The sequence below is a fragment of the Salvelinus alpinus genome, chromosome 19 (genome assembly GCF_045679555.1).
Source record: "Salvelinus alpinus chromosome 19, SLU_Salpinus.1, whole genome shotgun sequence".
Taxonomy (NCBI): domain Eukaryota; kingdom Metazoa; phylum Chordata; class Actinopteri; order Salmoniformes; family Salmonidae; genus Salvelinus; species Salvelinus alpinus.
In genome coordinates this window covers 21,818,612-21,833,207 of record NC_092104.1, presented here as the reverse complement: position 1 = coordinate 21,833,207, position 14,596 = coordinate 21,818,612, and the positions used below count along the sequence as shown (strand labels likewise).

General features: G+C 43.6%; 1 protein-coding gene across 3 annotated transcripts in view; it reads left to right on the top strand.

The window, feature by feature from the left end:
- LOC139545130 (tenascin-like) overlaps positions 1 to 14,596 on the top strand; it is a 74,473-nt gene that overhangs the window by 23,390 nt on the left and 36,487 nt on the right. For all 3 annotated transcript variants that reach the window (XM_071352552.1, XM_071352551.1, XM_071352549.1), the window contains 5 exons: positions 2,118 to 2,704; positions 3,060 to 4,280; positions 5,525 to 5,788; positions 6,693 to 6,808; positions 8,885 to 9,038. In XM_071352552.1, coding sequence (XP_071208653.1) covers positions 2,218 to 2,704; positions 3,060 to 4,280; positions 5,525 to 5,788; positions 6,693 to 6,808; positions 8,885 to 9,038 — 2,242 coding nt within the window. In that variant the 5' untranslated portion in view covers positions 2,118 to 2,217. The remainder of the gene's footprint in view (positions 1 to 2,117; positions 2,705 to 3,059; positions 4,281 to 5,524; positions 5,789 to 6,692; positions 6,809 to 8,884; positions 9,039 to 14,596) is intronic.

The window sequence follows — 14,596 nt, the reverse complement described above, 5'->3', positions numbered from 1 at the left end:
GAAGCAGAGCAGCTGCAGCTCCTCACAGCACAGGATGTTACCTGTTCATGACTTCCCTGTGCCAATGACTGTCCTGTCTGTCAGTCCCCCACCGTTTGCTCTCACAGGGGAGAGTGTAGAAATGATGTACTTACTGAAGATGAGGAACACCAAGTAGATGGTGCAGAAAAGTTAGTATTTAATTAGCTTGTGGTACAAAACACACACACTTTTTTTTTAAGGCAGGAAATCCATTGTTACATTTGTATTTACACTCATGTCCCCACGTATAATGTGCCAATAACGAGGTATTTCTAAATATGTCACTCTTAACTTACACAAAGTGACCTAATAGTTACTTAATGCCGTATTGTTAGGAATTGTCTTCACAAATCCCCCCTTTATGTCAACATCTATTCTTGTGTTCATACAGAACATGTAGTTAATGCTTCACGTTCAAGCTCGGTTGCCCACAGTGGAGAATACTTTAACTAACCTGTAGTTGGTGTGGAGAATACTTTAACTAACCTCTATTTACAGTGGATAATACTTTAACTAACCTGTATGTTTTATCTCACCACAAGATTAAAGGAAAGAAAACAAACTTTTACTGCCTGTCTCCAAAGCACAATTCAATCTGGGCACATTTTCCAGCAGACCATTACTCTTAAAAGAAACAACATGTTGCAGGAGCACAGGAGGTTGGCGGTACCTTAATTGTGGAGTACGGGCTCATGGTAATGAGTGGCATCGCTGGAATGATATCAAATACATCAAACACATGGTTTCCATGTGTTTGATGCCATTCCATTTGCTCTGTTACAGCCATTATTTTGAGCCATTCTCCCCTCGAGAACTTGTTCTCAACTAGCTTACCTGGTTAAATGAAGGTGAAATAAATGAAATGATTTTTTTTTTTAAAGCAACCTCAATGCTCCGGAGCCTTGCCAAACAGCCCAGTAACTTCTGGTGTAGAAAGAATCATGTTACCAAATGAAGCTGAATGGTCGTCTGTAGAGCGGTGAGGTGAATGCTGATCTGACCCTTGGGGAGCTCTGTGATGCGTACCAAATGGCACCCTATCCCCTTTACAGTTGACCATTTTTTAAAAACTAATACCCATAGGGCTCTAGTCAAAAGTAGTGCACTATAAAGGGAATAGGGTGACATTTGGTGCGCTAACTGAACACCCGGCCACTCCGTGTGCCACTAGGCTAGCCAGAAACCTGCAGATGGTCTCCCCCTCATCGGTATTAATCTGTCAGCTTGGGTTGTGGTATAGGGAGTCGGGAAGGGGAGGGAGAAGGGTAGCTCCCCACATGCAGGTGTTGCCTACTGTTTATGGCAGCCTGTCATGAGAAACCCGGACGGAGAATAAGCTCGAGCAATACTCAAGGTCACAACACACCACCCCTGCAGTAATTGTCCCTGCAGTGTTAGTCCTCAGAGAAATAGACAAAATAATGCCACAATGTCATCCACTAAGTGTCTGTGTCCTCCACTGTGACCAGGGGGATTGAGATGGGGTGCAGGGAGGCAGACCGGCATGCAGGGAGACAGGCAGGCAGGTAGGCAGGGAAACAGGCAGGCATAGAAACAGGCAGGCAGTCAGGCAGGTAGGCAGGGAACCAGGCAGGGAAACAGGCAGGCAGGCAGGAAGGGTAGGCAGGAAGGGTAGGCAGACAGACAGACAGACAGACAGACAGACAGACAGACAGGCAGGCAGGCAGGCAGGCAGGCAGGCAGCAACAGGATCATGTATTGGAGGGGGACTGTGGAAGGTTAATTGCTTTTAAAAGGATACTATGACATTTCACTGCAGCCACATGGTCCCATGTGTATCGGGGTGTTTTGTGTTGGTCACTGTCAGCTCCATACTGGCTAGCAAGAGCAAACTAGAAATGTCAACATAGTTCTGAGTTTCATAACTTGAGAATTGAGAGTTGGTTAGAGATTGTAAATAGATAAAGTAGCTACTGTACTACAACATACAGTATTTGTCAAAATCTCTCTCAACTCTGATGTCTCCTTGCTTTTTCATGCATACAGTTTATCTGAAGGCTGACCTTCTGCTTCTATTCACATCATGTTTTCTTTCTTTTTCTTTCTTTTTTTTTTCTTTCTTTCTTACACACAAGGGCATCTGCGCCATCTCCCAGATAGAAGGACTCCATTCTCCTCCCCCGTCCCTGACCGCTCACAAGCGCCCCCAGCAGGACGTGACAGGACCTGGTCATCATGGTGATGAAAGGCCTGCTCCTAGGCTGTGTGACCGTGGCTGTGCTGCTTCAACTCTCCAGCGCCGGCCTGGTCAAGAAGATCATCCGCCACCGCAGAGAGACCCTGAGAGATCCCTCTAAGAACCTGACCCTGCCCCACCCTGACCAGCCAGTGGTCTTCAACCACGTCTACAACATAAACGTCCCCTCCAGCTCCCTGTGTTCCGTAGACATGGAGAGCCCAGGAGGAACCAAGGTCAAGCCTAAACGAAGTCCAGTCCAGTCGGACATGCAGGGCACGGAGAACAAGGACCACACGATGGACGGAGAGAACCAGATCGTGTTCACCCACCGCATCAACATCCCCAAGCAGGCATGTGGCTGTGACAACCACATGCCTGATATGAAGGACATCTTTAGCAGATTGGAGATGCTGGAGTCTGAGCTGTCCAGCCTCAGAGAACAGTGTGGCAGTGGAGCCAGTTGCTGTGGAGCCCAGGTTACAGGTAAAGCACAGAACATTTTGACCAAAGACATTCTCAGGCAGTGTTTCACACCGGTTTCAACTATAGGCTTGATAGTGGGTAGATTCGTTGTATAAAATGTGTTAGTGGTAGGGCAAAAAATAAAATGTTCACCCCTTTGGGTTCCAATGAGCAGGATTTAGAAACATTGTTCTTGCGGCAGTTAGACTTATAGTTTTCACTTAGATTACTTTCCTACATTGGCTTTAATTCTGATATACTGTAGATCAATATTCCCTATTCATTGCTATTGTCTTTTTGTACATTATTTGCTGCATAGATTATAGTATTATCATAATTTAATAGATTAATAGATGTTTCCTCTACGTTTCCTCAGGTGAGGTGGCCACCAAGCCTTACTGTAACGGCCGTGGTAACTTCAGCACTGAAACCTGCAGCTGTGTGTGTGAGCCCGGCTGGAAGGGACCCAACTGCACCGAGCCTGAGTGCCCCAACTTCTGCCAAGACCAGGGACGCTGCGTCGATGGCAAGTGTGTCTGCTTCGAGGGCTTCCACGGAGACGACTGCAGCATGGAGCCATGTCAGGAGGACTGTGGGGACAACGGGGACTGCATCGACGCCATGTGTATCTGTGAGGACGGCTTCACCGGGAACGACTGCTCCCAGACCAACTGCCTGAACAACTGCCTGGGACGCGGCCGTTGTGTAGACGATGAGTGTGTGTGTGACGAGCCGTGGACGGGCTACGACTGCTCCGAGCTCATCTGTCCCAACGACTGCTACGACCGCGGCCGCTGCGTCAACGGAACCTGCTTCTGTGAGGAGGGCTTTACCGGGGATGACTGTGGGGAACTCACCTGCCCCAGCAACTGTAACAACCGTGGGATGTGTGTCGACGGCCAATGTGTGTGTCACTCTGGCTACAGCGGCGAAGACTGCTCCAAGCTCACCTGCCCCAACGATTGTACTGAGAAAGGCCATTGCTTCAACGGGAGGTGCATCTGCGACCCAGGCTTCGAGGGAGTGGACTGTTCCATCCTGTCTTGCCCAGACAACTGCAGCAACAGAGGCCAGTGTGTCAATGGAGAGTGTGTCTGCAATGTAGGATTCGAGGGTGATGACTGCTCTGAAATCTCCTGCCCCATGACGTGCCTGAACCGAGGCCGCTGTTTGAATGGACAGTGTGTGTGCAGTAAAGGCTTCGCCGGGGACGACTGCAGCATCAAGACCTGCCCCAAAGACTGCCTGGGACGCGGCGAGTGTGTTGACGGCACGTGCGTGTGCTTCATTGGCTTCACAAGCAAAGACTGCAGCGAGCTGACTTGTCCCAACAACTGTCTTAACCGTGGGCACTGTGTTAACGGCCAGTGTGTGTGCAACAAAGGCTTTGCTGGGGAGGACTGCAGTGAGAAGACATGTCCCAACAACTGCCTGGAGAGGGGCTATTGCGTAGACGGGACGTGTGTGTGCTTCGATGGATTCCAGGGCCTGGACTGCTCTGTGCTGACCTGTCCAGGAGACTGCGAGGACCAGGGGAGATGTATGGATGGAGTGTGTCTGTGTAACGAAGGTTTCATCGGAGAGGACTGCTCTGGGGGTAAGAAACCGAAGATGAAGCCCAAATGGCACCCTATTCCCTTTATAGTGGACTACTTTTGACTAGGGCCAATAGGACTCTGGTCAAAAGTAGTGTATTAGGGCAGTGGTTCTCAACTGGTTTTGCCTCAGAACCCAAATTGAACCAGGTTGTCTCAGTCGCAATCCAATAGAATTTTTTTGGGGGGGCTAAAATGCAATCTGGAAAACTATTTTGAATGCTATATTGATAGTAAGTGTACTAGTTATATGAAAAGGGAACAGCAGTCCCACCTTTCATTGTCATTCATTTAATTTAGCCCATATTCTGCATGAGGAATGTTAAGCTCACTGGTTTGAGACCACAAAATCAACCAAATCCTCTAAATAGCGCTGCTAATAACTCTATATTGAAGATACTGTGATTAAAGAAAAATATTAAATTATAAAAAAATATTTAGGTTCATTATCATTTCTACACACTTTCTACCTGGTTTTAGTAGTTGAATTTTCAGACTGGAGTATTTTTCATAAAAAATGTAAAATAAAAATGTTTACTCACACTCTCGACCCATTCAAAACCTCTCGCGACCCATATTTGGGTCATGACCCACCAGGTGAGAATCGCTGTACTAGGAAATAGATTATAATAAATAATAATTTTGGACAAACAGAAAGAGACAGAGAGAGAGAGAGATCTCGCATCCTTTGGTTGATGGGAGTATCGCTTGATGTGATATCATTTGTTTATGGCTGATATGTTTGAGGAACATTTCAACATGATGACATTCATTTAAATGCTAAAGTTTCTGGCTGCACAACATTGGTTATATTGCTTTGAATAAATAATGTTGCTGTTTAATGTGGATGTCAAATGAAAATGTCCATGGCTATTGGAGTCATCTTGGAGAATTGATGATTTGGTCGAATTTATGTCGTTAGATCCCGCAAAATACCTCAGATCAGAGACATTTAAAAATGTGGGTTTGGCAATTGATGCTGAAATTTCCAGACAGAAATTCTACGTTCAGCAAATCCGGACATTTTAATTTTCCTGCCCAATAAGACTACTTGAACTTGAAAGTGATTCATAGGCATTGTCCTTTGCATTTGTGATACGGATCATAGTTGTGTGTTATTTTGTTATTTTATAAAGCATACCCAACAAAGTCATGGTATAAACAATAAAAAAACACTAATCTGTTAAAATTATACCTACTATACTGAATATATCCCCTAACATGATGTGGTTGTGATTCTCTCCAGTGTCTCCACCCAAGGACCTGGCAGTGCAGGAGGTCACCCCAGAGACAGTGGACTTGTCATGGGCTAACGAGATGCAGGTGGCAGAGTACCTGGTCACATATGTGCCCACTGCCCTTGGAGGCCTGGAGCTGGACATGCGTGTGCCTGGGGATCAGAAGAACGCCACCATCAGTGAGCTGGAGCCTGGTGTGGAGTATCTGATCAGTGTCTTCGCTGTCCTCAGCAACAAGAGGAGTGTCCCTGTCAGTGCCAGAGTGGCAACACGTAAGTCAGGAATAGTAAAAAGTTGACCGAAGACTCTCACCATGTGTCAGATTTTCATTTTACCCACTATTGTTTAAGGTTAAGATTGGCGGAAGGTAAGCTGATCCTAGATCTATAACTGGGGAAACTTCAGCCCGGAGCTGTAATTTCCCTCTACGGTGTCCATATTAAGGCCTTCTCAGTCTCACCAGGAACTCGTGATAAGACAGACTCAAGGCTGACTGAGACTGTCCTAAAATGGACTCCGTACACCCTTACCTCACCTTTGGTGCCTGACTTGTCGGCTCTCCCAGATGTGAAGTATTGCAAAAGTGACATTCATAACGGGCAGGCAATAAAAATCTAATTTATATCAACAAATTGATTGCAGGGCTCATGTGAACATCTGTTGCTAATCTCATTTAATTAAATCCCTAATTGTACCTGGGATGTTGTAGTTTTTCAATGTTGTTACACTTTATTTAAAAATAAAGGAGAGCCGCACACTCTAGGAGCTCAGATGCAAAAATGTAATATCCGACGTTTCGACAGCCAAGCTGTCTTCATCCAACGTTGGCTATCGAAACGTTGGATATTACATTTTTGCATCTGAGCTCCTAGAGTGTGCGGCTCACCTTCATTTTCAAGTTTTCTACTCCGTTAGCCAGCACCTCGCCTAAATAGGTGTGCTTTTTTTTTTTTCTAGATTGTTACACTTTATTTACCCATCATTGGAACCAGCCAGCCTATTTCCTATATAGTGCACTACTATTGACCAGGACATACAGGGCTGGCTGTGATCGAAAGCAGTGCACTATATAGGGAAAAGGGTGTCATTTTTGACACAGTCCATGTGTTGGGTGTCCTGATGATTTAGTAAACAGAACATCAAACATGGTTTCATTTGTAAGTCTCATCCCATTAGATCTCCCTGAGCCCGAGGGACTCAAGTTCACATCAGTGAGAGAGACTGCAGTAGAGGTTCAGTGGGACCCCCTGGACATCGCCTTTGATGGCTGGAACCTCATCTTCAGAAACACTGTAAGCTGTCAGCAGTAGACCCTCATCTATACAAACACTGAGTTATCAGTAGTAGACCATTCATCTATTCAAACACTGTTATCAGCAGTAGACCCCTCATCTATAGAAACACTGAGTTATCAGCAGTAGACCCCTCATCTATAGAAACACTGAGTTATCAGTAGTAGACCCCTCATCTATAGAAACACTGAGTTATCAGTAGTAGACCTCTCATCTATAGAAACACTGAGTTATCAGTAGTAGACCTCTCATCTATAGAAACACTGATTTACTAGTAGTTGACCTCTCATCTATAGAAACACTGAGTTATCAGTAGTAGACCCCTCATCTATACAAACACTGAGTTATCAGTAGTTGACCTCTCATCTACAGAAACACTGAGTTATCAGTAGTATACCCCTCATCTATAGAAACACTGAGTTATCAGCAGTAGACCTCTCATCAATAGAAACACGGAGTTATCAGCAGTAGACCTCTCATCTATAGAAACACTGAGTTATCAGTAGTAGACCTCTCATCTATAGAAACACTGAGTTATCAGTAGTAGACCTCTCATCTATAGAAACACTGAGTTATCAGTAGTAGACCTCTCATCTATAGAAACACTGAGTTATCAGTAGTAGACCCCTCATCTATAGAAACACTGAGTTATCAGTAGTAGACCTCTCATCTATAGAAACACTGAGTTATCAGTAGTAGACCTCTCATCTATAGAAACACTGAGTTATCAGTAGTAGACCTCTCATCCATAGAAACACTGAGTTATCAGTAGTAGACCTCTCATCTACAGAAACACGTAGGTATCAGTAGTAGACCTCTCATCTATAGAAAGACTGAGTTATCAGTAGTAGACCTCTCATCTACAGAAACACTGAGTTATCAGTAGTAGACCTCTCATCTATAGAAACACTGAGTTATCAGTAGTAGACCTCTCATCTATAGAAACACTGAGTTATCAGTAGTAGACCTCTCATCCATAGAAACACTGAGTTATCAGTAGTAGACCTGTCATCTACAGAAACACTGAGTTATCAGTAATAGACCTCTCATCTATAGAAACACTGAGTTATCAGTTTTAAACCTCTCATCTATAGAAACACTGAGTTATCAGTAGTAGACCTCTCATCTATAGAAACACTGAGTTACCAGTAGTAGACCCCTCGTCTTCAGACAATCTGAGTGAGGAACATGCCTCTCCCTCTTCTCCCATGGTGCATTATGTTGTTAATGGATCTGTCTCTACATATTCCACATGTAGGAGGCTGAGATCTTCAGACGCCAAATGCCTATCATTATCCCCACTTTCCTGTGGTCGAAACCATACACCGCCCCATGAAAGGACAGACAGACCCACTCCTAGCTTCAGTAATTGCCCTTGCTTTGTGTGTTTGTGTTCTAAATGGCACACTTTTCCCAATATAGTGCATTACTTTTGACCAGAAGCCTATGGGTCTATAGTTTCTGGTCAAAAGTAGTGTACTGTATAGGGAATAGGGTGTTGTGTGCCATTTGGGACAAATACTATGTGAACCAGAGTATCCTGTGGAAATAATGTAGCAGAGCCCGTATTCAAGTCTCTAAGTCAGCGGTTAAATGTGACTAAATGTTCTGCGAGGCTTCTGTTGACAGCTCTAATGGCCATGTACTGCAGCAATGAGGCACAGAACCATTATTGTTTCTGAATGCTTTGTTCTTTCTTTTCCAAAGCCTATGAGAAGTAGCCCAAGGACATGAAAGCCACAGTTTATTACATTCAGTTCCCCCCCACATCCTTACAGTAGTTTAACAATCACAGACAGAATCCTCTGAGTACGATATGGCTGCCCTATTCCCACACCAAGACTATGTCCCAAATAGCACCCCATCCACTATAAAGTGCTCTACTTTTGACCAGAGGGGCCCTGGGAAAATAGTGATTAGGGTGCCATTTGGGAATCAGCCCAAAGCTAACCTTGACTTTGAGGTGGGTAACGGTAGATACACTAGATAGACGGGTACTTTATTGATCCTCAAGGGGAAGTGTGTCATAAAACATGCCATACCATTTTAATGACTGGTGTTGTTTGGTGTTGTCAGAAAGAGGAGAATGGGGAGATTCTGAACTCCCTGGGCAGCCCTGACACCATGTTCGAGCAGTCTGGGCTGGGACCTGGTCAGGAGTACGAGGTCAAACTGGAGGTGGTGAAGAACAACACCAGCGGACCTGCAGCACGCAAGAGCGTTTTCACAAGTGAGTACATACATACAGCACTTATAGAGTTCTATTCACTTGTTTTGTAGGACAAGAATTTGCTCCTCCAGGCCAATATCTTTCAGTTGGAAAATGAACCTGAATGTTGAATCTGCGTAGATGGTAGCTTGTCGCGCAATAAAACAAGTAAATGAAATAACTATTTCAAAATATGATGAACTATTTCTTGCCAACCTCAAGTGTTCTGTAATCCTTTTATTCATGACATATTTGCATTGGATATAATCCGTAAACCCCTTCTACGCCATTCTGACCGCCTGCTGGAGATTTAAAAGACATGATTTCCAGCAATACACACAGACTCAGAAGCAGCTTACAGCTGTCATAGTTACACACAGAAACACATTGTCAACTTGATTCACTAGGTTTCTCTATTGAATATCCGCTCTGCTGCAGCTCTGTGTGTGTGTTCCAAATGGCACCCTATTTCCTTTATAGTGCATCCATTTGGGATGCAGCTGGACAGTCTATCCAAGGCATCCTGAAGTGCCAATATTGAGTGATTAGCTTGTCACTTTTCATGGCAACGTCTTGATTTACCAGAGGCATTAAAAAGCCATCCCTACCCCCTCGGCTGGTTAACATTTATGAGGAAATCATATCTCCATAATGCTGCTGCTATAAGGGCTAATGGCTTTTATGGGATCAATATAACAACAGGTTTTTGTGTTGAAACTATACATCTCTAACCCTCTCACTAGCCAAGCTATTTTTAGGTGGCTCGAGGGGAGGTTCAAATATACTGCACTACCAACACATTAAAGAATAGTCATGGAGAATGGTGTGTTATTGTCATTTAGAAAAAAAAGCTTTCTGGAACATTCCAGCCCTAAACTATCAAAATAAAGAAAGTCGCACACTCCATGTATAATCTCCCAGCAATTTAACGGGTATTTACCAACGTTTCGGCATCACTGTGCCTTCCTCAGGGTAATGTCATGAATACTTGAACCAGGTTATGTAGACAAAAAGTGCAATTAGTGTAACCAATGACTGTGGTGAAGGGTGTGTCATAATGATTAAGTTAATTTAAATTAATTTGTGAAACTGTTAAAAAATAATATATGGCATATTAAATATATTACGCTATTGTTATCATATAGAAATATAATGGAATATTGTACATCAGATTAGCATCAACATACGTTATTTCATTCAATTTCACATAATCATTTTGTATTTCATTTCATATTTGTTACATGTTATCTTTTGGTTCAACCTTAATGTACAATGAGCATCATCAAACAGGGGGAACATATTAGGTGTACGCTAACAAGCTGTAGAAATATATATACATTTATAAGACTGGTTCATAAAGGAAACATTTTGTTCATAAGAAGGGCCTGAGATCAAAGTCAATATTCAGAAAAATTCAGAAAAATGTTTTCAGATAGGATATCCAGTAAGCCTCCCTTTGTAGGCTTTTCCACGTGGACAGGTGATGAGATAGATTACTCCCTTGGTCTTGCATGAGATGATACCCCTAACAGGGATCTTTCGACCTGTATGTGGGTGTCTGAAGAAGGATGTTTTTATAGTGCTATTGCACTGTGCACATGAGCCACATTTGTAGTTCCCATTTGGGATAAGTTTCAAGAGTGTCTGAGTGGCTCAGAGGGCAGTTCAGATCTCACCAAGCTATCTCCAAGAGTGTCTGAGTGGCTCAGGGGGCAGGTCAGATCTCACCAAGCTATCTCCAAGAGTGTCTGAGTGGCTCAGGAGGCAGGTCAGATCTCACCAAACTATCTCCAATATTGCAACCATGCTTATAGACCACCAGTGGGGGTGCCAGTGCTTTTTCAGAATTGCTTTAATTTTCTCCGAACCCTTCGTGTACTGAGTACAAAAGACGGTTGCGTTGCGTTGAGTTTTTAGTAATTCCTCTCTTGGTTTTTGAGATATTTTCATCATTGCAGCATCAAGAGTTTTGTCCTTGTAGCCTCTCATTTTGAATTTATCTGTCATTTTTTTGCGTTGCTGTCAAAATCTGTCTGGTGGCCACAGATTCGTTTAACCCTGCATAACTGGCTATATGTTAGACCATTCTAGAGGGGAAGGGGATGCATACTATCCCCACATAGCAAGGTATTGCGATCTGTGGGCTTTGTGTATAAGTCTGTATGTAATGCATTTGATGATCCATAAGTCCAGGTAGTTTATTTTTCTCTCATCAATCTGCATGGTGAATTTGAGGTATTCAGAGCTCTCGTTTAGTAGATTTTGAATTAATTTAGTTCCTGCTGACTTCCTTCCCAGAGCACAAAGACATCATCTATGCATCTCTTCCATAGGAGGATTTTAGAAAGTAAGGGGTGTCTCTGTTTTATAAAGGAATGCTTCTTCAAATTGTCCCACATACAGGTTTGCATAGTTGGGGAGAAAAGGGGAGCCCACGGCTACACCCCGAGTTTGAAGGAAAAAGTCTGACTCAAAGACAAAGTAGTTATTGGATAATACCAGTTCAGTAAGTTGTAAGATGCGATCATTGGATGGAGCAAGGGTAGAGTCTCTCTGCTGAAGGAAGTGTTGTAGCACCTGCAAGTCTCCAGTGTGTGGGATGTTAGTGTACAAGCTCTCCACATCAAAAGTGGCCAGCAGGGTGCCCTCTGGTATCCTTCCTAAGCCCTCTATCAATGAGATCATGTGACTATTGTCTTTGACCTAAGATGGGAGATTCTCAACCATCGATTTAATGTGGTAATCCACAAATGTGGAAATGTTGGATGTCACAGAGTCGATTGCTGCTACAATGGGTCTACCTGGGGGAGGAGACACTTGTTTGTGTAATTTCGCGACTGTATAGAAAGTTGGTATCTCGGGAAATTTCACACATAGAAATTCAACTTCTTTTTTTGTGATTTAGAGTACACCTAATATGTTCCCCCTGTTTGATGATGGTCATTAAACATTATGGTTGAACCAAAAGATTACATGTAACAAATATGAAATGAAATACGAAATGATTATGTGAAATTGAATGAAATAACGTATGTTGATGCTAATATGATACAATATTTCATTATGTTTCTATATGATAACAATAGCGTAATATATTTAATATGCTATATACTATTTTTTAACAGTTTCACAAATTAATTTTAAATAACTTAATCATTATGACACACCCCTCAATATTGTCATTAGTTGCACTAACTGCACTGTTTGTCTACATAACCTGGTTCAAGTATTCATGACATTACCCTGAGGAAGGCAAAGTGATGCCGAAACGTTGACAAATACCCGTTAAATTGTGGGGAGTTTATACATGGAGTGTGCGACTTTCTTTATTTTGATAGTTTATAGTTCATTCGCCGTTAGTCAGCACCTCCACACAAACTATTTTTTTGGGGTGTGCGCCAGCTCATATTTTTTAATCGAACATTCCAGCTCTGACATGTGAGATGAACAGACTGGGAACTTTTTGCAAGAGTTCTCTTTCAAAAAATCAGAGTAAAGAGATTTCGATATGCTGAAGCAAATGTTCTTCAAAGGTTTCTGTACTAACTTTTATTGCCTCACCTCCATCCCAATTCAAGGTCAGGCTCTCTCTGCTTATTTATGGTTTGAAAAATGCTTTCGCTTTGCCAGAGTAAACAGAACTAAGCCACTAGCTACCTGACATTCTCCTCTTATACGCACCCCTTCCTCTTTATCGGAGGGTAGTTTGTACATTATAGCGTTGACTGACACTATTGGACTAGCATGTCTGTGTCTAAAGTTTATGGAGCTGTTGAGCTGTTGAACATTGGAACCTGAGACACGCATACACACACCGCACACACACGCGTGCTTGCACACATGCGTGCACACAGATGCTCGCACACGCACGTACACACACACACATACACATACACATAAACACACACAAACATACTTTTACACAACAGCCCTGGGATTATGTTACCTAGATCTCCATGTAGCTTAAGGCCTCTCTATGTCTGCCATTAAAACACACAGACTCACGCCACATCAAATCAAATCAAATGTTATTGGTCACATACACATGGTTAGCAGATGCTAATGTAAGTGTAGCGAAATGCTTGTGCTACTAGTTCCGACAGTGCAGCAATATCTAACAAGTAATCTAACAATTTCACAATTACCTAATACACAAATGTAAAGGGATGGAATAAGAATATGTACATTTAAATATATGGATGAGCGATGGCCAAGCGGCATTGGCAAGATGCAATAGATGGTATAAAATACAGTATATACATATGAGATGAGTAATGTAAGACATGTAAACATTATTAAAGTGTCATTTTTTAGGTGACTAGTGATGCATTTATTAAAGTGGCTAATGATTTGAGTCTGTATGTAGGCAGCAGCATCTCTGTGTTAATGATGGCTGTTTAACAGTTTGATGGCCTTGAGATAGAAACTGTTTTTCAGTCTCTCGGTCCGTGCTTTGATGCACCTGTACTGATCTCGCCTTCTGGATGATAGCGGGGTGGACAGGCAGTGGAATGGGTGGTGGTTGTCCTTGATGATCTTTTTTGCCTTCCTTGTGACATCGAGTACTGTAGGTGTCCTGGAGGGCAGGTAGTTTGCTCCTGGTGAAGCGTTGTGCTGACCGCACTACCCTCTTGAGAGTCTTGCGGTTGAGAGCGGCGCAGTTGCCAAACCAGGCAGCGATACAGCCCGACAAGATGCTCTGATATGTGCATCTGTAAACGTTTGTGAGGGTTTTAGGTGACAAGTCAAAATTCTTCAGCCTCTTGTTGATCCTTCTTCACCACACTGTCTGTGTGGGTGGACCATTTCAGTTTGTCCGTGATGTGTATGCCGAGGAACTTAAAACTTTCCACCTTCGCCACTACTGTCCTGTTGATGTGGATGGAGGAGTGCTCTCTCTGCTGTTTCCTGAAGTCCACGATCATCTCCTTTGTTTTGTTGACGTTGAGTGACAGGTTGTTTTCCTGACACCACACTCCGAGTGCCCTCACCTCCTCCCTGTAGGCTGGGGTGCTACCTCTGCTGTTTCCTGAAGTCCACGATCATCTCCTTTGTTTTGTTGACGTTAAGTTAGATGTTGTTTTCCTGACACCACACTCCATGTGCCCTCACCTCCTCCCTGTAGGCTGTCTCGTCGTTGTTGGTAATCATGCCCGCTACTGTTGTGTCATCTGCAAACTTGATGATTGAGTTGGAGGCGAGCATGCACCCTTGTGGGGCCCCAGTGTTGAGGATCAGTGAAGTGGAGATGTTGTTTCCTACCTGGGGGTGGCCTGTCAGAAAGTCCAGGATCCAATTGCACAGGGCGGGGTTGAGACCCAGGGCCTCAAGCTTAATGACGAGCTTGGAGGGTACTATGGTGTTGATTGCTGAGCTGTAGTCAATGAACAACATGCTTACATAGGTATTCCTCTTGTCCAGATGGGATAGGGCAGTGTGCGGTGTGATGGCGATTGCATCGTCTGTGGACCTGTTGGGATGGTATGCAAACTGAAGTGGGTCTAGGGTGTCAGGTAAGGTGGAGGTGATATGGTCCTTGACTAGTCTCTCAAAGCACTTCATGATGACAGAGGTGAGTG